Genomic DNA, 26,267 nt, shown 5'->3' with positions numbered 1-26,267 from the left:
CTATACTTTTAAGCTAAGATGATACAAAAAAGGCGGCTTTATCGCATAATGCACTCTCTTTCAGGAAACCACATTAGTTTTTTTTTATACCGCGAATATTGAAGCGTTATTTGAGCTGAGGTCAATAACCCGGTTTCTGAAGACGATGAGACGATGACGAACATGACGAAGAGTTAGAGAGATCTTAACCAATCTTATATAAATGATAACACTATCCTGGAATTTTGATATAATGTCCCTTACTTGCACGATAATATTTATCATATTCGTGTGTGTGTTCCTCAGGGCTGATAGAAAAAGTTCCATCATTGTATTGGAACATATTCGTTTTACAATGTTTCGAATGGTACCTTGAACAACGCCACCTGGTCCCTTTTCTGTTGACGTAATGCTTGTTGAAGGAATAGTTTTGGTACATCAGCAACTGGTTACCACCCGACAAAGTGATGAAATTTACTGGAAGTAGTCAAAAAGGAAATTGTCCACATTCAAGAATTTTTTTAAAAAACATAACAGAACATTTTATGGGTTATCCCATTGTTATTATAAAAAAAAACTGTTGAATAAAAAAAAACATTTGAAAGCCTGTTATAAAGTGATGGTAATTTTAATTTAGAATGAGTAATATTTTGATATGGTCAATGAAAACAATTATAATAATGGAAACACCAGAGAGCGTCCATTGATTAATTATTGGTCAAGTTTTCCTGCTTGTTAGTCTTTTCGAGACTGTTGGCTTTGTCTGTCTATCCTTGCAAGGGATATAGTCGTGATTACATGTTTGTTAGTTTTTTTTTGCTGTCCACTGTATATTAAAAACTTTTTAAATTATTTATTTATTTAAAGGGTACCGCGATTCGATGGCATGTTTGAGCTTAGGACACGATCGTTAATTGATAGTTATTTTATAATTTTGATTTAATAGCGTGCATGCGTGTGTTCTATGGGGCTAATAGAAAATGTCCCATCATTGTATTGATATATGGTAACCTTACAATTTTTAGAATAGTACTTCGAACAACGCCATCTCGTTCCGGTTTTAGTAACGTGATGTCTGCTGTACGAAAAATATTTGTACATCAAGAGCTGCCTACCACTTAACGATGTGATCAGTCTTACTGAAAAGAGAAAAAAGAAAAATAGGAACACTCGGCTATTTTCATACAAAATTTTATCAATGAGTAACTAAATATAAAAGAATGATGAGTAATAAATACCTTAAAACCAAATAAAAAGTAAGAAAGACTGGTTGGTTATAAATGTCGATAATTTTAGTTAACATAGGCGAAACGCTACTGAAAACGGCACAATTGTATTGTATATTTTTACTTCGTCATTTTTTTCTCTTGATTATTGATTGTTCCAAAAGAAACAGAAATACATAGGCAAACAAAACGATCGTTTATTCGTGAAACAAACTCTAGAATGTCATGTCTCTATAAATATTTACAAATTGTTTATTTACATCTTTATTTTTCAAATCAAATAACTAATAAATAAATAAATTTATAATACACTCTTATTTTTTCACAGCGAGTCGTATATTAGGAACATATATAGAGATGTTTTCGTAATTGCCTTCTGTTAATTTACATTCAGGTGGTTCGTGGTTGTGACAGTCGTTCCCCTTTATCACGGTTCCTGCTTCATTGATGATGACAGCTGCCTTACAATTTCTCGAACTAGCTCTGGAGCATTTATATCTAATGCCGTTTTTATTAGCATAATATCTACTATAAGTAAATCCATTGAATAAAGCGAGACGTTTTCCATCGGGTGTCTTCACAAATGTCGCTGCAAATACAAAAGATTTTAAAACTACATCTTTTGTAAATATCTTATGTAGATGATCACATAACAACATCATTCTTGTAACTTACTTTTATTATTCTCTTAAGTTAATAACTGAACAATTCAAATTTACTTCTATATCAGCTTACTATAGTGGAATCAACTACTGAAACAATTTTAACTGTACATAGTTTTAAACTTATACATATTCAAGTAAAAAATCAAATAAAATTTTATCTAATACTGTACTTACTAAAGCTTAGTTTATTTAAACACTTTTTAAACATGTGAACTATTATTGTAATTTTAACACAAATTGTCAAGAATTCATTTACTAAGAGTACCGTCATTTGTCCCATAAAAATCTTTCATAGTACTTTAAATAGAAGTGCTTAACCCTTATCGAAAATTTCGAATGGAATAGTTGTTAACTTACTTTTATATAATTTAGAAGTGGCCTCCTAAGGCATTCATCCACAATGGTCAGTCCTAGTCATCATGTTCATGGTCAAACGGATGGGTTCCTTTCCAGAAGTGAGGATGTAACCGTGATTGACGACAGAGGACAAGGAACGGTCCTAGTCCTGGTGTGACGGCAACCTCTAAGCTAGCCCAACTACAAGGATCCGCAACGACCGTCGTCGGTATAATAGTTTCTACATACATACATACATATCATCACGTCTATATCCCTTACGGGGTAGACAGAGCCAACAGTCTTGAAAATACTGATATGCCACGCTCAGCTATTTGGCTTAATGATATCAAAACAATCTAAGCAAGGAGCTTTAATAAAGAAATAAAAATTACCAAAAAAAGAATAATTATAATAATCACTAAAATAACTAACAGAACAGTTTCTGTGTTCAAAAAGAGGTGGTAAAAATTGGCATAATTTTTTTTAGAATGCTACATATTTCGCCCGCAAAACATGTAAAAACAAAGGGGTTTAAATTATAAAAGTATTAAAGATGAAGATGTGGATGAAGCAAAGGAAGTGTGCAGGGATCGTGGCAAGTGGAAAGAGGTAGTCTCTGCCTACCCCTCCGGGAAAGAGGCGTGATTTTATGTATGTATGTATGTATTAAAGATATCATAAAAAAAGACTTAATAAAAAATATGTAAGACTAGCTGTGCCCGTGATTTCGTCCGCGTGGAATAGTTATTTTGGGCATCATTGAAGCCCTCAAGGATGAATTACGTATTAATATTGCCTACTAACATAGTTATAAGTATACTAACATAATGAGTCTGGTTACTTGAATAAATATTTTTTCATTCATTCATTCAATATTAATAGAACAACAATACAAATTAGCTAACGTGGATGACTAAAGGGCAAATGTTATGTTTCAGTCAAAACCGAATTAAAACGCTGATTTTCTTCTCGCTATTTATAATTTTAAAAGCAATTTAAAAGTCATTTCTAAATAACAAAGACTTTACAATAAATTAACAATCCAGTGTAGATAATCTTAATATATGAAAGAGGACACTGACCTTCTAACATATCCAAGCACGAATTAGGGCTCTAAAATAAGCATTTCCGAAATTTCCGCGTTAAAAATCATTTTTTTACCGCTGAGTGGTTAGTGCGAGTTTAACTCGATCAAACGCGTCGAGCAAGTAATCTCGAATTTGTATGGAGTTGCATTAGTGCCATCGCGTTACCACTAGATGGCGCTGATCAAATCACACAAAAATTCGCGTTTACTTAACGCGTTTTATCGAGTAAAACTCGCACTAACCCCTCAGCTTATTATAACAAAGCTCGAGATTAACAGGCTAATACTTTAACGAAAATTTAAGATTCGAATCTACATTCTTACATACACTCCGCTTTGAGTGCGTTTATATTGGGTCGGGGGATGTGTATGCACTTCATTGCACTTCACCACGCGGCCGTATCCGTCCAGAGTAAGGTAAGCGTTGCATCTTGTTGACACGCTTTTTGTGCATTGCAAACGTACACCAGACTTCAACTTGCAATGTTTCCTGTAGGAGTAGCTGTTGTATAGAACTAGGCATCTGCCGCCGCTGGTCACTATGAAGTTCACTGTGTTGGACAAACAGGCTGTTATTAATAGTGTTACATATATACGTTCCATCACGTCACTAAGGATAGAAACTATGTACATTTTCCCACTTACCAGATCCCAACATACTTCATTTATTCTTTCATTCATAAAATCACGTCTATAATCCAACGGGCAGTTTTGAAAGACTGATAGGCCACGTTCAGCTGTTTGGCTTAACGATAGAATTGATATTCAAATAGTGACAGGCTGCTAGCCGATCACCTAAAAGAAGAATCTCAAGTTTATTTAAGTTTATAAACCTATTCTTTAGTCACCTTTTGAGTGGTTCTTTTCTTTTTTATATCGATTCCGGGAACGACACGGCCACTCGTAACATAGGTACATCTTTCGCTTCATGCAGATTTATAAATGTTATTGTTCAATATATTAGCTACTAGCAATAAGTCGTTTTGTACTGATATTTGAAGGCTTGAAAATCCTTTCTTATGACATTTTTTTTTAATTTTTCACGCTATTATTTCATGTTGTAAAAACGTTTCTGTTTCTTAGACTAATATAACCTTTTGCCAGAACAATGTTATATATGTATATTTCACTTGTTGGATTCAGAATTTTTAAGGTCCGTCCTTAATCCGAGATTGACGCGAAAAAACATGGAACTTTATTTCGTAAGTAATTATACAGCTTTATATATATGAAATTATTTTGCTTTTTTACTACGCTTTTATTAGCTTGGGTTGTATGTATGTATGTATGTATGTAACGGAATCTTTGAGCTTAATTTTCACTGATTTCTAAACGTCTGATCAACTTGAAACTTTGCACACGTATCAAGGACCGATGACAATGCAATATTTTGATAAGAGTTTCTCATTATCCTTATTGAAACTGCCAGGATTAATAAATTCATTTTTAGATCCTTCGTATGAGAGTAAGAGAGACAGAGATAGCACCAGTGCCAGTAATCTCCATACAAGAAACCAAGAAGTTCTGACGTATAAGGAGTCCAAAAAGAGATGTAATATATTTCCATATAATGTTACTATTAACCTGAGGCTTTTTTATTTCATCGCATCGCTCCATTTAGAATTACCATTAGAAACAATAGTAGAATTAGTAGAATATTTTAAAACAATAAAAAATATATAAGTAATAAAACAAAAGTAATAAATGAAAATTGAACAACTAAATTTACAACAATACAAGAATAAAGTTACTACCTACAGAACTTTGCGATATTTAATACGTATTTAACATATTAATGCGATTCTTGAATTAACATTATGTAACTTTTGCATATTTATAATAGCAACACTGTAATACTCGCTTGGAAAATGAGTGACAGTTTGTTTATTTATGTAAAATAAGTTTTGCAGTAAGTTTTGAATTCGATTCTAACACCTGTAAACTATCTTTCTGTTTTTTTACCGGTGCCTGTGTATTTACCTATTTGCACTTTGTTTTGTGCTGATAACTTGTCGTTATTTGGAGTTTGGAATCTTCCGTTGAGTCGAGCTTTGTTCTTCCGGATATTCGTGTGATTTTATCATCTGAGATTGGACTCTGACTGTGTTCACTGTGTTGTGCAGATATTTTGAGATAGGACTCCTGTAAAAAGTACCTGATTATTTGAGATAGGAGTCCCAAGTTTGTGTTTGTTTTTGTGAAAGACAGATTTTACTACAAAAGTGCCACGATGTCTTCAGATAAACATTGTTGCGTTCCTGGTTGTAAAGGCAGTGGAGGTATGTTTGAAATATTTTTGTTCCTGTATCAATCTGCCTCTTAATCTTGTGGTTTGATTCCTGGCAAGGCCACAATCGAAAATTGTTATGTTTGCTGGATAGTCAAAAATATTATTAACAGTGATTTATCACTATAAAATTCTTTTCAACTGGGTTTAACAATCATCATACATACATGCATACATATAATCACGTCTATATCCCTTGCGGGGTAGACAGAGCCAACAGTCTTGTAAAGACTGATAGGCCACCTTCAGCTATTGGGCTTTAAGATAGAATTGAGATTCAAATAGTGACAGGTTGCTAGCCCATCGCCTAAAAAAGAATCATGATGATGAGAATATTATGAGATTTAATCCAATCAGGCCACATATAACTTTAAGAAAGTTAGTTGTGAAAACCTCCGGCGATGTGCGCATGGTTGGGAAAGTCATTTCTAGTAAGATAGTTATACAGCGTAGTAGAAGTAGTAGGAAGTTAACACTTCTACCAAAAAATAATTGTATAAAAAAACTAAAAAACTAGGCGTTTTATTGCTAATCAAACTAAAAAATAGAAAATAAATAATAGTTTAAAAAAAACTAAAAAACTACGCTTTATTGCTAATCAAACTAAAAAATATAAAATAAAATTTAAAGACAAAGGAATTATAAAACAGTAGTAGCAAGTCGAACAATCGGTTATAGTCAATTACCTCCGATTAAAATTATAACAAAATTAAATTTATAAACAAAACAATTTAAATCAGAGTAAAAAGCGTGGGGTGCATTTTACTTCATTTTCATAACTCTCTTGTCATAAATATATGCTAATAGAATGATTTTAATATTTACTACATCAGGCACCCCACGCTTTTTACTCAGATTTCAATTGTTTTGTTTATAAATTTAATTTTGTTATAATTTTAATCGGAGGTAATTGACTATAACCGATTGTTCGACTTGCTACTACTGTTTTATAATTCCTTTGTCTTTAAATTTTATTTTATATTTTTTAGTTTGATTAGCAATAAAGCGTAGTTTTTTAGTTTTTTTTAAACTATTATTTATTTTTTTAATTCAATGGTAAACGTGTAGGTACTACTAGAGTTAAAACTAGGCGAACTACATTATCGGTTCAGGGAATGAAATATTATCTAAATTTAACACATTTATTTCGTAGGGAAAATAAATTTCGACATATTAGATTTATTTATTTAAAACTTTATTGCACAAAACACAAAAAATGTACAAAAGGCGGACTTAATGCCGTTTGGCAGATTGTTGGCTCTGTTTGTGATAAGCTATGATTACTTATACTCGTATGTATGGAAAATAAAATAATATTGGTACGATGATTTGCAAACCCAATATGACAATTAACGAGCCTACTGTATATCTAACGTAGTAAGACACGATGAAAATGTTCGGGAGCATTTTCCTCAGACCTAACCCACCACAACCACTGGTTCTACCAACCTTATGGTGATTATCGCCGAATCATGGAAGGGGCACTCTCACTGACCTCTATTATGAACTAACTTTTTTATTTTTAAAAAAATTATTGCACAAAAAAATTTACAAAAGGCGGATTTAATGCCGTTTGGCATTCTCTACCAGACTACCAGCTGACCAAACAGAAAAACTTTAAGTTGGTGTTGCGAGAAAGTCCACATGCATACCTACAGCAAAATACATAAATTACAAACAAAAATAATAACAAATATAATAATATAACAGTAATTTCTCTCTGTAATTCATGTCAGTGGACGCGTTGCTCTCGCTTCTACATTAGCGTAAAAAAGCAGTCTTCTTTTATCCCGCTATAAAACCTATTTTATCAGAGTTCTTCGACCACATAGCTCAGAAGGACTTGTTGTTTGTGACAGAAAAGGGCGACGGCAAACAACCAAGAAGTCCTACGAGGTGGTTGGACTAAATCCTTCGTTCACGGAACTTTTATGCCCCAGTGGCGCCGAGTGTTTCATTTACATACTCCGTATATTCTGATTTCGATAACCTATTACAGTTTTCCCGTTAGAAAACTGTAATAGGTTATCGAAATCAGATTGACAAATATGTCTCTTCTCCCTAATGATGTCATTATCCTAAAAACCAAATTAAATAAATTATACAAACGTATAATCACGTCTATATCTCTTGCGGGGTAGTCAAAGCCAGCCCAAAAAAGACTAAAAGTGAACACGTTCAGCTGTATATCTTGATGGTAGAATTAAGATTCAAATAGTGACAGCTAGCCCATCGCTTAAAAGAAGAATCCCAAGTTCATTACTCGTAGATACTTATAAAAAAAAGTTTAAATTTATTACTAAAGAAAACACCTACTGACCTTCAAAGTTATTTTCCCAATACATTTATTCTTTTTTCTGTTAATGCATTCCCATGCCGCCGTTCCATTTTTATATTTTTCTTTCAAAACATATTGATGGCCAGTTTTCAACAAAATGGTGCCTCCGTTTCTTTGTATAAAAGTGAAGTCTTTAGAGTAACAGGGTAATTTCACATATACATTTCCTGGAAAAAATAAATTCAACACTATTCACAGAAGGTTGCATTTCTCAATATGTAGCGTATAGATGTCGCCACAGTACTAGCGGTCGGATCGAAACATCACTATAATTATAGTGAGAGCGATGTTTCGATTCGACCGCCACCAAAGGGAAGATCTTCCGCCAGGCTAGGTGTTATGCCTGGGGAACCGTGGCTCAGACGACATTGTGTCACAGGTTGTATATATGCTCCAATCCCTGAAATCTTTGCTTATGTGATTTAGACTTTTCGCTGTTTTTGGTTGACAGCGTCACGTGATTTTGTTTTGTGACTTGTTGCGTATAGATGTCGCCACAAATGTTTGATAGATATGTCACATGTTGTGTGCCATTTTGTAATAAAAAAAAGGTTAGACCAATTCTGTTTTGGTATTTCGCGTCTTTTCAAACCATGAAGGTACAAGGTACGAGTTCGATGATCCTGCTTTATTACTTACTACTAGTAAGGATTAAAATACAATAAAAAACAAATATGACGTTTACGTATTTATTTGAAAGATACCTATTACTGAAATTATTTTTGTTGACGATATTTTCGATTTTAACTAGTAGGTATTAAATTACATTTAAAGTTACCCCTACCTAAGGTAACACTCTAAACCACACACATTAACAAAGACACAGATATATACACTACTCCATTTTTAGTTCTCTAAAATAGAACTCAACACACACAATTACAAATAAGGTACAAAAGACTTTACAATTACTAAATGCTCTGCCCTGTCGTTAAAATATGTCGGGATTCTAAGAAATACTATGAATATTATATTATACAATCTGAAATTTAAGTACGAGCTTCGTCCATTTTGGAACCGCGCCTAAGTAAGTGGCTTAATACGTATTAAAATATTTTCACAATTTAGTCTTAAACATAAACTGAAAGCATATATTTAAAAAAAATATTAAACTGTTCTGAAAATAATTAATTATGTAACATGTTGTTATTAAGTTTAAAATTTGAACCAAATATGGCTCATATCTATTTATATCGTAAAAGAAATTTACTTTGAGCGCGATTAGATTGATGTCTTTTAAAATCGCGTTGACCGTTAACTATGATCACTAAAGTTTGGCAAGCGGCAAGATTATACATCTATACTTACAAAGGAATTCATATAGATCATTGGGAAATTTAGAAATTCCAAAATTTTAATATTTTTTATTGCACGAAGAAATCTTTTGACTAATCTTTTGACTAATAATTAATAAATATTTTAAAAATCAATTTTAAACAGAATCCTCCGTGTGCCAGTCCAACTTGTACTTAACCTCTGCCTTAACCGGTTTTCTCTTACGCTTAGGGTACATCAGCAGGTACCTCCCGTTAGGAAGCCGACGGTACTCGACTGGCGGATGTGTATGATCAGTATTGCACCTCACTATTTCATTATACACGTTCAGGGTTATTGACGCTTGGCAACCCTTATTTACCCGGGTACATCTATATCTGTAACCGGTTTTAATTTCCGCGTGTTTTCTGTACGCGTAGAAGTCGTAAATGAGTATGTTCCGCCCTTGGTTCGTGGTTATGAAGCTAACTGTTGGAAATAATTGACACGTCAATATTTGAACAGTCCGATGTAATATATATATTTATTTTTACTTCTTACTGACTACTAATTCGGTTGAATGGTGTCCTGAGGATAAGTGGTGAAAAAAAATTATTAAATAGAGTTTATTATGTTGTAAGAACGATAATAATTGTAATAAAGTAAAACTTCATTATAAAAATAATATTACTTACTTATGAAAATAAGGTGTTTTTGTGTACAAATCACACAGAGTTCAAAAGTTATTTCGAGACTGTGATAGTAACAATACTATGTTACATTAAAGATGCTTCATGGCGCAGCCGGGGATTGAACCGACCGTGTGTCTTTAAGTGCAGTAGATAAAGTTAACTTTTAATAAAATGTAGCGTCGCATAGCGTAGCATTTTGACGAAATTCCTGTTTCCCCTACCAATACTGGCTCACGCAAAATACACAGCACAGCAGGGACGATCATAGAGTATGGCTCCCTCTAATGAGCAAGATCCTTTTATCTCCTTTAGGAATAGCACTCCCACCTCGGATATGTGACAAATGTGATGGATCTAATCTAACACAAGGAAAAGGCCATTTGCAGACATTTGTGGTGATTTGAACATGTTCTTGAAGTTATATAACAAAAAAAGGAACAACTGAAAGACAAGAATACCAATATTTCATTTATTCTACAATAATTAAAGGATACTTATTGTTGACTTAGATTCAAAGTATTTTGTTCACAATAATATTGAATGTAGATAGATAGTTATATTCTAACATACATTCTAGTTATTAAAGATAATAAATATTTCTAACATAAAAAACACACATTCATAAAAAAAATCAAGTAATAAAGTTGTATAGAAAGCTACATAAAGTAAAACTCACAAAATACATCTATTTTTCAAATTACTAATACTCGTCTCTTCGTTTGAATGTCAAAGGCCAAATTATACATATACATATATATATAATCATCAAGTAAGCATTATATTAGCCATAAACCTTAACTCCCTTGTTTTATATTCGAGGAGGATCAGGTCTAAATGCCATATACTGAACAATAATCAATACTTATTATAATTACGTAATACATAAAGATCACGCCTCTAATCACTATCTCTTTTCACTTGCCCGCCCTGCATAGTGCTTTCGCTTCGTGAATTCTTTCTACTTCAATTTCTACGCTCATTTCTTCATCATCCTTCTAGTTTTAACCCCGGCTGCGTTATCACCTCTTTGAAGATGAACAAGAGGTGATAGTAAGACCAAGATTCTTGATTAAGTCGGTTTTTAAACTCGGGATTAAGCTCCGCAACCTTTGCAATAGAGCCTACCTTATCTCATGAATCATGATCAAATATGATGACCCTTACGATGATTTCCTACGTAAGGGCATCGGTTAGCAATAAAACTAATGTTTATAACTCTTGGTTCATGGCCGCGGTGGAGAAGGTAAGACATTTAACTCTTATCAAAGTTCCTCAATGTTCTGTGCATTTAATTTTTATTGAGGTCCTTTTATAGTGCGCCCACCGAAGCTTCTCTTTCTACGCTCATTATACAACAGCATGTAACTGCCGTTAGACAGCTGGCGGTATTGCACCGGCGCATGAGTGTGTTCGTTATTACACCTCACAATTTGATTATCGTTATTCAGCGTTATGTTTGCTACGCACCGTTTATTCGCCATCGTGCAACGATACCTAAAACCGTTCTTCACCTCCACGTGTTTTCTGTATGTGTAATGGTCGTACACAAGTATGTCCCGTCCTTGATTAGTGGTGATGAAAGTCACTGAAAATAAATTGACACGTTATTTTTATAAAGATTATTTTTTTTGATAGGAAACAACGACGACGTTAAAGTAAAAAATAATCACATACTGGGAAATCACATATAAGAGAGGTTCATATGGGGAATTTAACTTTGTTGAAAAAAAAAAACAAAACAATTTTCAAGACACTTTACGATTTTTTAATAATATTTTAATATAAGTACGCGGGAAAACTTATATGCCACCTCCGATTAAGATTTTTCAGTGGAGACCATGATGACATACTTATCTAACGCATATGAAAAGAGTCTCACTAACAAGACTTAGAGTTAATGCGGGTAATTTGGAATACAAGTTTCTTTAAAAAATATACTCGCGAAGGGTTAAGAGCAATAAGATTAAAAACTACAAATATAGGTAGTGAAATTTGTGTATTAATAGCATAAAAATAATCAACATTTTTATTCTTCTATAAAACACTTCAACTTTTTTTTTACAAAGAAAACAAGTTAAAGGCATCGAATGCCTAAACAATAAAATAATAAACTTTTAAATGAAACATCCGTTTTTAGCTTTTTTATTCAATTTCGTATTTCTTCTCTTTCCTGCCTTTTCCAGTTCGGTTTTATATGGAGAACTTGAAATAATTTCATATTTTCCTAATTTTCGACCTCTATTAGATGTACGTTTATTAGCACAGGTCGGACCAGGCGAAATATCAAATGATGTGACAACGCAGCTACTATGAGAAGGACCTGGGCGAACAGGTGTATTGTCAATTGTTAGATGTTAATGAGGTTGGTTTTCACTTAGCGGCTGAAACCTGGATGGAGGCCGATTTGGCGTCCCACTTCTAACATTTACGCTAAGACGACGAGATTTTGATGTCGGTGAAGATTGACCTGCTGGTTCAGTGACATCTGGGAGATCCTGTTATAACAATATTGATATATTCGGTTGTTCTTCAGGTTGTATAATGGATTGTGAAAGATTTGGTGTTTCAATTACACCCTGTTGACAATTTGTGCTCACACAACAGGGTTCAGCTATTTTTCTTCATCATGAGCTGCTGCGAGGTAATCTGACTCTTTGAAGATGTTTCTGTCAAATGGATAAATTCCACCGATGCTAAAACCTTTGGCTGCAATTTCCCCAGTTTGGCATTTATGATATGCCTTGCCAAATAGTTCTGCAATATCGTAAGAAGTAAGGGGTCTCTTATTGTCGCGCAACCAGATACGGATTTCTTCGCTATAATATGTCTTCAGAGGGCCCATAAAAGCTTTATCCATCGGCTGAATTTTGTGGGTACAGTGTGGTGGCAGCGAGATCAAAGTTACGTGATTTTCTCTGGCTTTATCTATGAATTCAAGATTTTTTGTATGGCTAAAGTGACCATCAAACAAAAGAAGAACTGGTGATGCTTCGGATGGTTTCACGTAATCAATAAAATGCTGGAACCATTGGGTAAACAAATGTGTTTGTATCCAACCAGATGGATGTGCTCGTCCTATAGATCCCACAGGCGCACCCTTCATTAAAATCTCGCTCATATTTTTGCGGGGAAATATCATCATTGGTGGCACAAAACTTCCAGCAGGACTCATACAGGTCACTACCGTAATCAGAGAACCTCTTTCAGCGGACGTTATGGCTGCAATTTGTTTTTTGCCACGACGAGAAATTACTTTAGGAAATTTAGATTGGACAATAGATAACCCCGTCTCATCTACATTGAAAATTCGATCTGCGGCAAATTTTTTCGTATCGTAAACTTTTTCTAGTTTGTCATAGAATTCGTTCATTATTTGCTTGGTAAACCCATTGGCTCTAGCGAATGATGTTCCAGACGACTTCCGCATTGATAATATCTGCTTCTGCCTTGAGAGAAATCCCTTCAGCCAGTATCTGCCGGCTTTACCATCTTCAAATGGATTGGGTAGATTATTTCTCTCTGCAAGTTGGTAGGCCATTCTTCTTATGTCCATTTGTGTTAGGCCATATAACTTGGCTTCCATAATAAGGGCGTACCTAACGAGCATGTCCTCAAAGTCTTTATCAAAAACTGGTTTGCGACCTATCTTTTTTGAAAGAATTTCTGGTATAGTAAGTTCTTTTTGATTTGCAAGCCGAAATAAAGTCGTTCTCGGTACATTAAATGTCTTTGCCGCCTTTAAAAACCCCATTTTTTTCTCTCTAACAGCTTGTACTGCAGAAGCCATATCGTCTTCACTCCACTTCTTCTGTTTTTTATATTTATAAGTAGAAAAGGGCATTGCTAAAACAATAAAAAACAATCCATTCATTATAATTATAAACTAGCGATAAGCCAAGCGACCTAACCATCTGGACAAAAGCCTACCACTTGCGTTAATTTAAGAGCTGTGATGATACAGACACACACACATAAAACGAATACCACCCCGCTTTTTTGCCATATTAAAAAACAAAACAAAAAGGTGTGGACACTAAATGTGCATATAATTTGGAATATTCCAAATAATCTTCACCTACCGTATACCAAATTAGCAATACACTGTAACTAACCTCAAAATGCCGTGATCTATTTATATTTACAATTTTTCTTTTGGAAAATAAACATTGATTACAATTATTAATACACCAAGCAACATTTTTATACCAGTGTAAGTATATGAATATACTTAGAAGTCGAGATGCGAATGATTTTTTTACTTACTCGAAAAGTTTTGAAAACAGCGCTTGCACTCGGATGACGATTGCCACGACAATGAAAACATGGCACATTCTAAGCCATGCCCAATTTATTGACTAATATATATATATATATATATATATATATATTCTAATAGACGACTTTCTACTCTATCAGAAAAAGTTATTGACCGCGAAGATTACAGATTTTTGTATGATTTTCATGACTTTTAAGAAAGAATCAACTCAAAAAGTTTCATTTTTTCTTCACGAAACCTTTTATTTTATTCTATTATTTTCGTCCATGCTTTTCGTTAAACATAAATTAACCAAAATTAACTTTTAATAAAACATATTAATATCATATATTTGTATTTTTAAATATATTTTATTAATTTTTCGAATACCACTCTGTCACATTTACTGCTTAAAAAAGTAAGTTTTTGCTGTAAATTAAATTTTAGAATTATTTACAAATCAATACTTATTGCGCAGGTGGCAATTTCATATTGTAAATAAAAAACTCAAATGTTGCACTAGTTATAACTAAATATATATAAGACCAAAACAATTTTCCTAACAGGAGACAACTTTGTGATAGAGTAGTAATTTATGTGACGGAGTCGTTATGGGATACCAGGCTCTCTTTTGCAAAAGTTTGTAATAAAATACATTTATTTTTATAGAATCATTTATTTTTATAAATCTTAATCAGTCTTCAACATTATCATGATAAGGTGAGATCAAACTTAAACAATTAATGAAATCACATTTCAGATGAGAGCTTCTTAGACTCGTGAGAATTCGATCTGCACTCGAGACTCTTTTACGATACGGGTTTGGAAAACCGATTGAATGAGGCGTTTTTCTCTTCGACTTTTGACAGTCTTGTATCATTATTTAATGGCATTAGATAGAACGTTGTACTTCTTTGTGTTCTGATTATTATTTTCCTCTTTTTTGCAGCTGTCTTTTTTCGATTTTCTCTGCAATCTTTTCTTATATTTTCGAATTGCTTTCTCTGTTTTATTTTTTCTTGAAACTTAACTTTATCTCTGTATAAGTTTGTTCTACATCTTTTAAATTTTTTTTCTTCCCCTGATACTGCGCGTTGATACTTCAGAGGGAGTCGGTGTTGCACATGTAATTACTTTTGGACTTTCTGGTGTTGGTGATGGAGCCGGTGTGGTCAAAAGTACCTCTTCAAGCATCTTTTCTTTTCCTTTCTTTTTTTATTAGCTTCTTGCCATTTTCGCTTTTGAATTCGATGCTCTGCCTCGCTCATATCAGCCACTAGCTTTTTTCGAGCATGGTACCTTTCTAAATTTTTACGCTTTACTTCAGCCTCTTTCTCAGGGTTATTTTTTCGTTTCGCGCGATAAATCCGTTGTCTTTCTGCTCCTGTTAATGGCTTCCGTTTCACCATAATGTATTCTGGTAATAGAAAATAAGTAATTAGTATCTAAATGACTACAGAAGATTTTCCGTAGAAATAATTATCCTAATAACTACCAAAACTTATGAATCTTTTTTAGTATTTCTTGAATTAAGCACCGTCACGATATCTATGTGACAGAATTGTCGTGTGACGGAAGAGTAAATTTTTGTTAAAAAGTTGATAATATTTAAAAGTTAACATAGAATTTGATAATTTACTTGTCGAGCATAAAACATTTCTTATTACGTAAGAGTAAACAACAAAAAGTAACAATGATCATTAGAATTTGAATGAATTACTTACGTAACGAATCTGACGAAGCGGTAGCCGAATAAACATACACGCGTTTGGGTGTCTGAAGCGCTGCCTTCTGTTCGCAGAGGGGAACACGTACGGAGGGGGGAAAGGGACGAGCGGCAACAGCGCTTATTTCGTTTGACAACCGACGTGACAGAATTTACCACGCAATACATTAGGTAGACGATAGAGGGAGACGAGTTTTATTGATAGTACCTATTAAGAAATAACTATTACTGTTACACGAAAGGTACCTAATATATTAAAGAGATAGAGAATATATACGAAAGCTCATGTACCGGGAGACAATGATATTGTATGAATACATTTATGTCACGCGGATTTACAACTCTGTAACTTACTTTTTACAGTGAAATTATTTATTAATATGTTATTGAAATATGTGCGGTCATTATATGTATCGTACAGTGTATATCAAAATATAATTTTTAAAAAATATTGATAATTTACTTGTTTTTTTTAACTGTCTGGCGAAGACACCTTTTTGTAGGTTAAAAAAGGACGACCCAATTACAAGACTTTATTAACAGGCGTTTTTTTCATCGTATCGTGAGCAAAACGCGTGTTAATAAGAGGGATTATGAAAAATGTATATATGTACTTAAAGGGTTTACATATTCGCAAACGTTTGACTTGATTTTGAATATGACGTTACTTCGAGTACATCACGAGGATGTTCGGATGAAAAGATGCGAAACCAGGTTGGGGGAGTCCAAAAGGCTGTGCACTATGTCACAAGGTCAACACATGTCCAGCCAGCTAGATTTTACCCATGTGACAAAGTCAAAAGACCAAGATTTCGACAGCTATACTCATATTACTTGGAGCACTTGCATAATAATTTACATGGCAATAGTGATGGAGTAATTGTACCCAAACTGAGATGAAACATATGGCCGGTAACAACTGACATATTTTACAAAGTCTACACTAGTAGTCTATTGCCGGCGCTTTCGTTAATGATATAACTTGTTTTTATTTTCAATATTACATTTTAATATATTTTCCACATTGAAGGCGATAATATTGAACAGGCGCGTGCGTATGAGTTTCATTGCATCTTATGACGAAGTTTTTCTTATTTACAGTGATAAATGCGTTGCATGCGGACTTGGTACATCGGTACCTGTGGCCTGTCTTCTCTTGTCGATGCTTGTTGTACGAATGCGATTTATACATAGCGATGAGTGTGCCTTGAACAGTCTCGATGTAGGTCACTATTTAAAATAAAAAAAATCATAGTATAATAAATAAAAATCATAGAGTTCAGAATAATATAGGACTATACAAGTGGTAAGTACTGGTGACATTTATTTTCTTACGTCTTCATTCTGATCTTTATTTGACAGCTGAGCAAAAATGCTTTACACGACAACGACAAATAATTCCTATTGATTCAATGGCATTGTTACATTTCTATTGTTGTTGTTTTATATGATTTTGATTTATACATATATTTTAAGCGTGTATCAAAAACATAATTATATCTTAAAATACAGCCCGTTCTTCGTCTGCCCATACTTAACAGGTTCGTGCGAGTGTTCTTCGCTACCCTTAACAATACGTTGGTCTTCGTCTACAACCAAATAGGCTCTGCATCCGGTGAAGCTCTTGGTGCATTGGAGTCGCATCCCAGACTTGAGATTACAATGTTTCCTGTAGGCATGGTTGTTGTAAAAGACCAGAGGCCGTGCCGAGTGGGACATAACGAAAGTCACTGCGAAAAACAAATATAGCAAGTTGCTTAGATTAATGCATTTGGGAGAATGAAGTAACGTAACTTTATATTCACTCAAGACTGACTGTTTTATTGTTTGCAAAAATTGCCAAAGTTCTATTTTCAAATGTTTCAATACGTTTTTATAAGCAAATTTTGCAAGCTTTTAACTGTAGAAATCAGGTATGACCCCAGAAACAAAATGACATAACAAAATATAATTAAAATTTGCACTTGCTCTTGCTTGCTCAATAGAAATTGAGACAGCTTTTCTAAGTAAGAATCAAGGCTTTTCTTGTAATATTCGGAACATTTTACAATCTAATCAATATTGAAAGCTAGAAGTTGCGAATAATTGCCCGGTGTGTCAGAAAAAAAAACATCGTAATCTTGTATATACAGTGCGTTCAGTTTTCTCTTCAGGCAGGCAAACGATTAAAACAACTTAAAAAAAAAAACCTTATATATAAAAAAATATTATAATTTCAACACATAACTTCAATCCGGCTACAGTCGATGATAAATACCGTCTTTAACAAAATATTTGAACGGTTCATGATCGTGCTCCTCCTTCTTCCTCACGATGTTGCTATGCTCGTCTAGAACTACGTACGAGCTGCATTTCCTCTCCCGACAACACCGGTACCTGGTGCCCGTGGTCAGCTGAACATGGTACCGGAAAGTGTGGGAGTTGAGCATCAGCAACATCTTGTTATTCACAGTTCTGATGAATTGTACTGAAATTATTGAGAAACCGCACACTATTATTATATCAATGAGTATACCAAGACAAATAAAAGAAAGAAATCCCATTAATGTATGTCGTCTTTATTGAATTCCATTTTTTTTTTTAATTTTTAAACTTATTCTTCCCCCTGGCGTTAAGCCCGATTACATCCTCAGTTATCAGAGGCGGTTACTGACCATGATCATGGATTGGGTAAAGGTGAATTACTCTGAATGACTCCCGGCTGACCTCTGCAAAATCATTTACTGCGCGAGATTTTAATAATGTATGTATAATAATGTATACTACTATATGGTCAATTCTGATTTGAAATAAACTTTTAAGTATTTTAATAAAATTAATTTAATTAAATAAAACTATGGAATAGACATAATTTAATATATTTGTACAGTCAACTGTAGAAAATATGACTACACAGAACAAAAACCATAAATTCATTGAACGCGACTCTGCACTAGCTCTATAAAAATCTGTTGTAATATCTACATATTTCTATTTTCACACAATTTTACATCAAATGTGGATCACTATGTATAGTAGAATCTAATTTGATACTGTAAATATGGCTGCGGGTAACTGCAGTTCTTATAAATAATTATTACCGAGCTTACAGATGATCCGAGCATATTTGATCATAACGTAGGAAAAAAAACCTATATATTTCTATTCTAACACAAGTTATATCAAATATTGATCAATATTTAAAGTAGAATCTATTTTGATACTTCATATATACCTGGTTGCGGGTAGCTGTAATCTAATTCTTCGATTCAAGAATATTCGATCATAACGTAGGCAAAAAAAAAATCTTAGACTAAATACCTACATATTTCTAATCCCACACAGTTCAAATCAAATTTCGATCAATCAATATTTAAAGTAGAATCCAGTTTGATGCTGCATATATCTGGGCTGTGGGTGGCTATGGTTGTCGGCTAGCGTCCGTATGACTCCAGAATGTTCGATCATGACGTACGCATTGCATCCCTTCGAGGCGTGCTGGGTGCACCTGAAGCGGATGCCATAGGCGGAGGTGCGGTGTTTACGGAACGTATAGTTATTGACCATAAGGAACTGCGTGTTTTTCTCATTCCTTATGAACTTCACTGTAAGAATCGATAAGGGCGCTGGTCAACATTATCCGAGTAGGTATAACCGAATCATGCTAAATATAAAGAGAACACATTTGTATTTTTGTTAACGAATACGATTTGAAAAACTGCTGAACCTGATTTAACTACGAAGAAGGCCAGAGAGAGTTAAACCTTCAGCAGTACCTGAAAATTTTCACGAAAGCAAAGCCCCGCGTAAATGCCTAACATAAAATAGTTATTTTCTTTGATTCCATTTGCATCCTCAGCTGTATTTCTTTAGATTTTACAAGGTTACTAGTTTTTATATGAAGCGACTGTCTTCTGACCTCCGAAACCCTAAGGGTAAACTAGAAGCCTAGGAGAGGTTAATTTGTTAAGCTTAGGTATTATTTTTCTTATACGCACTAAGGCCTCCTGTACATAGTACTTCTAATTAATACATGGTTTCTTGTAATACACCAACAAACTCGCAGAAGTAGGTAAGTACAGTCGCAAGCAGAATAACTTGGGTCAAGTAAGTTGACCCCCAATGATTTGGTTGTACTTACGAAAAGGCGTTTTCTTCTGAAAACGACTGTTCATAACATACTCAACTAATCTAACAAAAAAATTGTCATTACAGTTTTAATCTCCATTATACATAAATATCGTGGTTGGTTATTTCCTATTTGTCAATGAAAATGCGTAAAAAATGGGGTTGAATTGAAAACGTCCTCCTTTTTTGAAGTCGGTTAAAATGAGAAACAATATATAGTTAATTACTTATATTTTGGAAGAAATAAGTCAAAACAAGACTATCACTCTTACAAAAGTTACTCACTAACAATTTTATTAAGATATTTATAAAATCTTCATGTGTGATTACTTAAATTACAGTATATTTTGTTTGGCACTTTTTGCTAAGTACTTTTTAAGTTTTTAAGACATAATATAGGATAATATATTATTGACTAGTAAAATACAAAGTAAAATTAAATAAGACTGTAGATTCCGTAAGTACACTTCATCAATCATGAGAAAAAAAATGTGTGACCTACATTTACACAATCATTTTGTAATCAGTATTGCCATCTATCGTCGCATTACGTTAACATTACGCACGAACTAAAGTTAAAGGTACGAAATGCTGCCACTAGGTGGCGTTTATACCAATTTTAAACCTAGAAATAAAGTGTCTTGAAAAATATAAGTTAACGACATTCACAGCTCAAAGTAGTTTAAATTTCACTTTCAAGTAAAAATAATATACATTAACACCCTAAAATTTATCGACAGTTTTTTTAATATCACTGTAACATTAGGTACCTACCTACCTACTTATGATAGTAGTGGCGCACTTTAAATAAATCAGAACCACTAAGGTTCAAAATTAATTCGGAAAATTTACGCATCATTGAGATAAATGCGCCGTCTTAATGTTATTTTGCTCATTCTCATCTTCATCTTACTTATGCAAATATTCGCAAAACAAAACTTATAACCTAACCACCTTTCCAAAATAGGAATGCAATTTTAATGCCTTTACCTACGAACGGAGGTCAAAAATTTTGCGAAATTAGAGAGATCGGAAAAATGTATTAGAGTTAAGGAAGAATATATTGAAAAGAAAAATAGTGTTTAATTTCAATTCGCTTCACTCTTATTCCGCGAACTTATTGTCCTCCCCTCGTATGTCTAAAACAGAACAAACTAAAAAATATAAAGAACAAGACAAAGGTCTATTTACACTTACAGCAGTCACAGAAAATAAAATTAAAAATAATGGCGAAAAAACTTAACTTTAACATACCTAAATTCATTTAGGAAATCTTTATTTATTAGTTTTTTTTTATTTAATCTGCTTTTTTGAGGTTGAAACAGTGACATGCATCCACGATAATTTGGATCTGCTTTACTCTGCCTCATCTCGCTTGTACGAGTAATTTATATTACATGTACCTACAGAGTATTAATGTATTTGTTTGTGCACGTCACTAAGTTCAGTCTCATTTTTAATTTAGTTAAAGTCGTAGGCTTTCCTTACTTTGTATAAAAAAAAATAAAACAAAATAAATAGTAGACACTGCTAAAATCCAATTACCTAAAATCTCTTTTAAGAAGTACCTACTAGCATTAAATGGAGAGAAAATATTTTTCAAATGCGCATGCATATTTACCGAGTATTTCAACGCTTTCCGTAGTATGCAAAATACTATTATTCTATTAGTAAAATTAAAAATAATGGAATTGGCACGAAACACCCAGCTCTTCCTTCGTCTCAGCAGAAATCCTAAACGTAATAAAATGATCTGATCATTTTAAATGTTAAACATTGAAATTGTACTTTGTGTAGTTGTCGTCATGATTGTGGAATCCTTTATGCTTGATGTACCTTCCTTCGACCGTCGTTTGCACACAGCTGTTGCATCCCAGTCGCTTCCTGTCTCTGCATGTCCAATTTATAGTATTTTGGTACCTATTATTGATCCAATACTTATTGTCTTTGAATATTAACACCATGCTGCCCGTACGGTGAGAAGGGAGATAGTATATTTCTGTAAGCACAACACTGATTAAAACATATCAGATTACAAGAAAAATAAATACTGTGAGTTCTTTACTTAGTTCGACTGAAGTAACATGGGGCATCTAACTCTTGATTTTGTAGAATAAATTATTACTATAATATTTTTAGGGATCTCAATTTAATAAACATAGAAAAAAATAAATTAAAAAAGAATATATATCAGACGGGAGAGAAGGGACATGTATTACATATCTAAAAAAATAACAATAAAACAGACAAGATATCAGAATACTGTACTCTAAAATTCTTCACAAAATTCATGTCTACATACTAGCAGGTCCCTACAGTAGAAACATGCGAGAAGTCACTTCATATTACATATGTATATAAAAAAATAAGTACATCACATGATTTTTGAACGGAAACGAAAAATAAAGCCTATGAAATTACGTGTATACATATACACATATAAATATTTAGTTACTGTAACAACAATTTATTAAAAAGATCTTTTTCGCGTATGTAGCGGCCGTCATGACACTTTCTTAATTTTGGTGGGTTGTGTATGTGGCGCCCTCTGAAGATGGAGATGTAATCCCTGCCATCGTAGCCCCTGTACGTGATGACGTCAGCGCGACAGCCGTGGACGTCCCTGGAGGAGCAGTACCATTGCTTTTTCCCGCGTGCTTGGTGATTCTTCATGTAGAATGTGAACCCGTTCAGTATGAGTAGACCGGCGCCGGTACGACCCGGTATGAACTGCGCCGGCACTGATGAGCAAAACCAAAAAATTATACCAAAATACCAGAGGGGGAAATAAATAAAAATACAACCACCGCCCATATAACACTTTATTTATGAAAAATGATTCCTTACTATTTTTTTAAAATCATTAGGAATAGTAAGAAACCATAAAAAAAATTGTGCTTTCAAAACTGGGAAGGAACAAGGAAAGGGAACAAGGTAAATAATAAGACCGTCCATCCCGCATCTCTTTATTCAAATTTCTTTTTGTTTTTTATTTATTTATTTATTCATAAACAACAAATTACAATCTTTTTTTTAAATAAAATAAAACATTTTACTTTTGTTTAGAAAACTCGATCTTCTAAAATTTTATATAAAAATGTAAAGTTATGGCACCATGGTTTTTATATTTAAATAGCTAGTTATAAAACTGTTGAAGGATCTCCAAATGTATAGGGACAGACATCTTAAAAAATAAAAATAAACAATATCATGACTTTGAAATAGCACAAATATTCAAGAAATACGCCATTCACCTTTGAATATCAAATTTTTTGGTCTCTCGAAGATCTTTATTCATTTAATTTTTATTCTTTCAACAAAATAATAAAATAAATATTCTTTTTAAAAATTTAACTTTGGGAATCGAACCCAATTTAAACTCCATCCACTTTTCTTAACTAACTAACCCTATACAAAAACTCAAACTGAGGTTGTCACAAATTATATGCAACGGGATCATACATAACATGGTCATCTCTCTCTCTCACTCATATAATCTTTCTCTCATTACACAGTCTTAGTTATTTCTACTTATTGAAATCCTTGAAATCACACGGGAGTCGAACCCATTATACATTAGAATTCTTTGGCAACAAAATCATATGCCCTGTAAATCTTCTGGGAATTGAACCTAGTATAATTTTTCCTAATCCTACTTAGAACTAAATACAAAGGCAAAGCCGGGGAATCGAACCCAAACCATTGATAATCAAAAATATATTCATTCACCATGAATGAATTATTGTAAGTACTTATAAAGATGCTATTATATTTTTATTTTATACTAAACATGTACAAACAAATAATTGGGAATCGAACCCAACAACCCAAACAGATGTCCATAGACAAAATAAATTATCTCTTTCATTATAATATAATTCTAAGGCTATTTATATTTAGGTCCATTAGAGGGAATCACTTAAAACTGAATGCAAGGGCAAAGCTTACAAGGATGCAAGAATTGAACCTAAATCATTCAACCGTGACTGATCTTAATTAACTCTCTCTTTCATCTTAATATAATTTTTAATTGCCTTTTCAGTATTTGACTTTGAACCTTAGGGTGTGCTTAATAAAATAACAAACATTAAATAAATAATTGGGATTTGAACCCATATTATCAATGTGACTGATCAAATGATATTCTGTTTTTCACCATAATGCCAATAGAATAGCTTATCAATTTTGGGCTTTATATCTTGTGATCTGCAATATAGAACACCAAATATTAAAGAAATAATTGGGATTCGAACCCAAATCGGTGTGACACTAATCATAATAAATTCCCTCACTTACACCTATAAACTTCCAATAGCATTCATAGCTTCTGGCTTCAAAGCTTGGGCCCATATAAAAAACACACACAGAACTGGGATTTGAACCCATATAAATGTCACAGATATAAACTATTCCAATGCCCTGTAAATTATGTTCTTAAGTTTCAGTTTTGAAACTCGGGAGTATACTACATAAAACGCTAAACAAAGATAATGTTATAAAAGATCTAACTCTCTCTCCCTCTAATTGTAATGCCACTGCATTCGCCGTTTCCAGTTTTGAAACTTGGCGAGTTCATTATCAATAGTGAATAATAGGCACATCTATGATGCAGAGAAAAGATATACTAACGTTTTTCATTCAGCTGCCTGATAGTATTCCTTTGTGTTAATAGTACATACATACTTATATGTAATCACGTCTATATCCCTTTTGGGGTAGACAGAACCAACAGTCTTGAAAATACTGATAGGCCACGTTCAGCTGTTTGGCTTACTGTTGTACTCAGTTTAATTACTTAATAGTACATACATACTTATAATCACACTATTTACCAAAGGAGTAAAGAATACATTTTTCCGTCTAAGTGCCATTACAGCGAATCAAACTTAAAAAAATTGAATTTCTAATAATAATTTGGGGCTTGAACCCAAGCAAAGAGTGAAATACTTGTCTTGTACTTGTAACCCATTGAACAAATACATACTCTCAAACAGTCATTAACATGCATCACCAATATACACCTATGACAATTATATGAACCTGCTTAACTTTGTAAAAACATCTTTGTATACACTTCTTACTTAATTTATACCTACTTGGTTTATATATTTACAAATCTGAGTATAAATGGGAATCGAACCCAGTCATCTTAGTTCTAACTGTTAAGAACAGACATACATAATGAGTAAGCTTTATATATAAACAACCTATTTTTCGTTGTAACAAGGTGAATGGCAAGTGTTTAAGTAACTTATTATATTTCCAAGAAATTGTGGAAGAAATATCTTTCTTATATCAAAAGCTGATGCCATCAGGACATGATATTGTCTATTTTTGCATGCTTTTCATAAGATATCCGTCTGATGTTTGCAATAATGCAGGTAAATTACAAAAACAAAACAATGCCGTTTGGATCGAAATTTATTATGTTATGTGCAGTAATATAATTGGAAATCCTTCTATATGGAACTTACTCGCTATTACTCACCGAACCGCAGACTGAATCAGGGGTAGCTACCCCAAAATAGCGCGAACAAAAACTAACCTCAACACTTTCACTACATTTCCAATATTTCACTATCACCGACAAAATTAATAAATAACAAAGAACACCGAATTAATATCATGATGGCACCACTTGAAGAAAAAACCGAAAACCTTAAATAACCCATTTGAATGAAAGAGAAATATACAAGAAAACTATTTGACACAGAAGTTATTGAGGACCTATAAAAAAAGTACTTTCCGCAAACGTAACGCGATACGACTTTTTGTGAGTCGGAGTCGTAATATTACACGCGCGAAAAACTCAATTTCGATGCGTTATCGCAACAAATTAAACTATAAAACAAAACAACAATAATTTATTAGCATCGAAAGAGTTATTTTGACATTTAAGAAGTACGTAAACCTCTTGACTCGAATACATAGCAAATAGCATAGACAACAACTGACATTATCTTGACAAGTGGTATTGCCATCTCTTTCAAATATAACAAAGAATAAAAGAGACAGCTATATGTGCCAGAGCATAGACAACCCTTGTTTTTAAGCAAATACAAGTAGTTATATAGCCAACAACAGAAAAGTACACATGGAATAGGGGATAAACTAAAAATAATGGTTACTATACCATATTATATCTTAGAGGGGTAAATAGTTCGCAGCTAGTGATTTATTGTTAACTAGCGACCCGCCCCGGCTTCACACGGGTGCAAAATTCGGAAAAAATCAATGTCTATTTATCAAAATAGGATGCACCACTTTACGACACCTCATTAGAAACCCTGAAAAAAACAGTATTTCTCCATT

At 33.3% G+C, this 26,267-nt stretch overlaps 2 protein-coding genes across 2 annotated transcripts; both read right to left on the bottom strand.

Moving 5' to 3' along the window:
• Positions 1-12,478: 12,478 nt before the first annotated feature.
• LOC106130145 (uncharacterized) lies at positions 12,479-13,654 on the bottom strand. Its single transcript, XM_060946222.1, has one exon. It carries the CDS (start codon positions 13,652-13,654, stop codon positions 12,479-12,481), a length of 1,176 nt encoding a protein of 391 aa, XP_060802205.1.
• An 8,070-nt stretch (positions 13,655-21,724) lies between these two features.
• LOC106130129 (uncharacterized) lies at positions 21,725-25,444 on the bottom strand. Its single transcript, XM_013328899.2, has 2 exons — positions 22,538-25,444; positions 21,725-21,954 (listed from the first exon to the last, which is right to left on the bottom strand). Exons 1-2 carry the CDS (start codon positions 22,767-22,769, stop codon positions 21,725-21,727), a joined length of 462 nt encoding a protein of 153 aa, XP_013184353.2. The 5' UTR covers positions 22,770-25,444.
• Positions 25,445-26,267: the final 823 nt, after the last annotated feature.

This window comes from Amyelois transitella, chromosome 10 (assembly GCF_032362555.1).
Source record: "Amyelois transitella isolate CPQ chromosome 10, ilAmyTran1.1, whole genome shotgun sequence".
NCBI lineage: Eukaryota > Metazoa > Arthropoda > Insecta > Lepidoptera > Pyralidae > Amyelois > Amyelois transitella.
The sequence above is the reverse complement of the archived record's forward strand: the minus strand, read 5'-3'. Positions and strand labels throughout refer to the sequence as shown.

Coding starts and splice junctions, on each gene's coding strand:
- LOC106130145 (XM_060946222.1), bottom strand. CDS start 13,654: ATGGCTTCTGCAGTACAAGCTGTTAGAGAGAAAAAAATGGGGTTTTTA.
- LOC106130129 (XM_013328899.2), bottom strand. CDS start 22,769: ATGGGCGGTGGTTGTATTTTTATTTATTTCCCCCTCTGGTATTTTGGT. Junction 21,955..22,537: donor TGACGTCATCACGTACAGGG/GCTACGATGGCA, acceptor TTGTGCTTACAG/AAATATACTATCTCCCTTCT.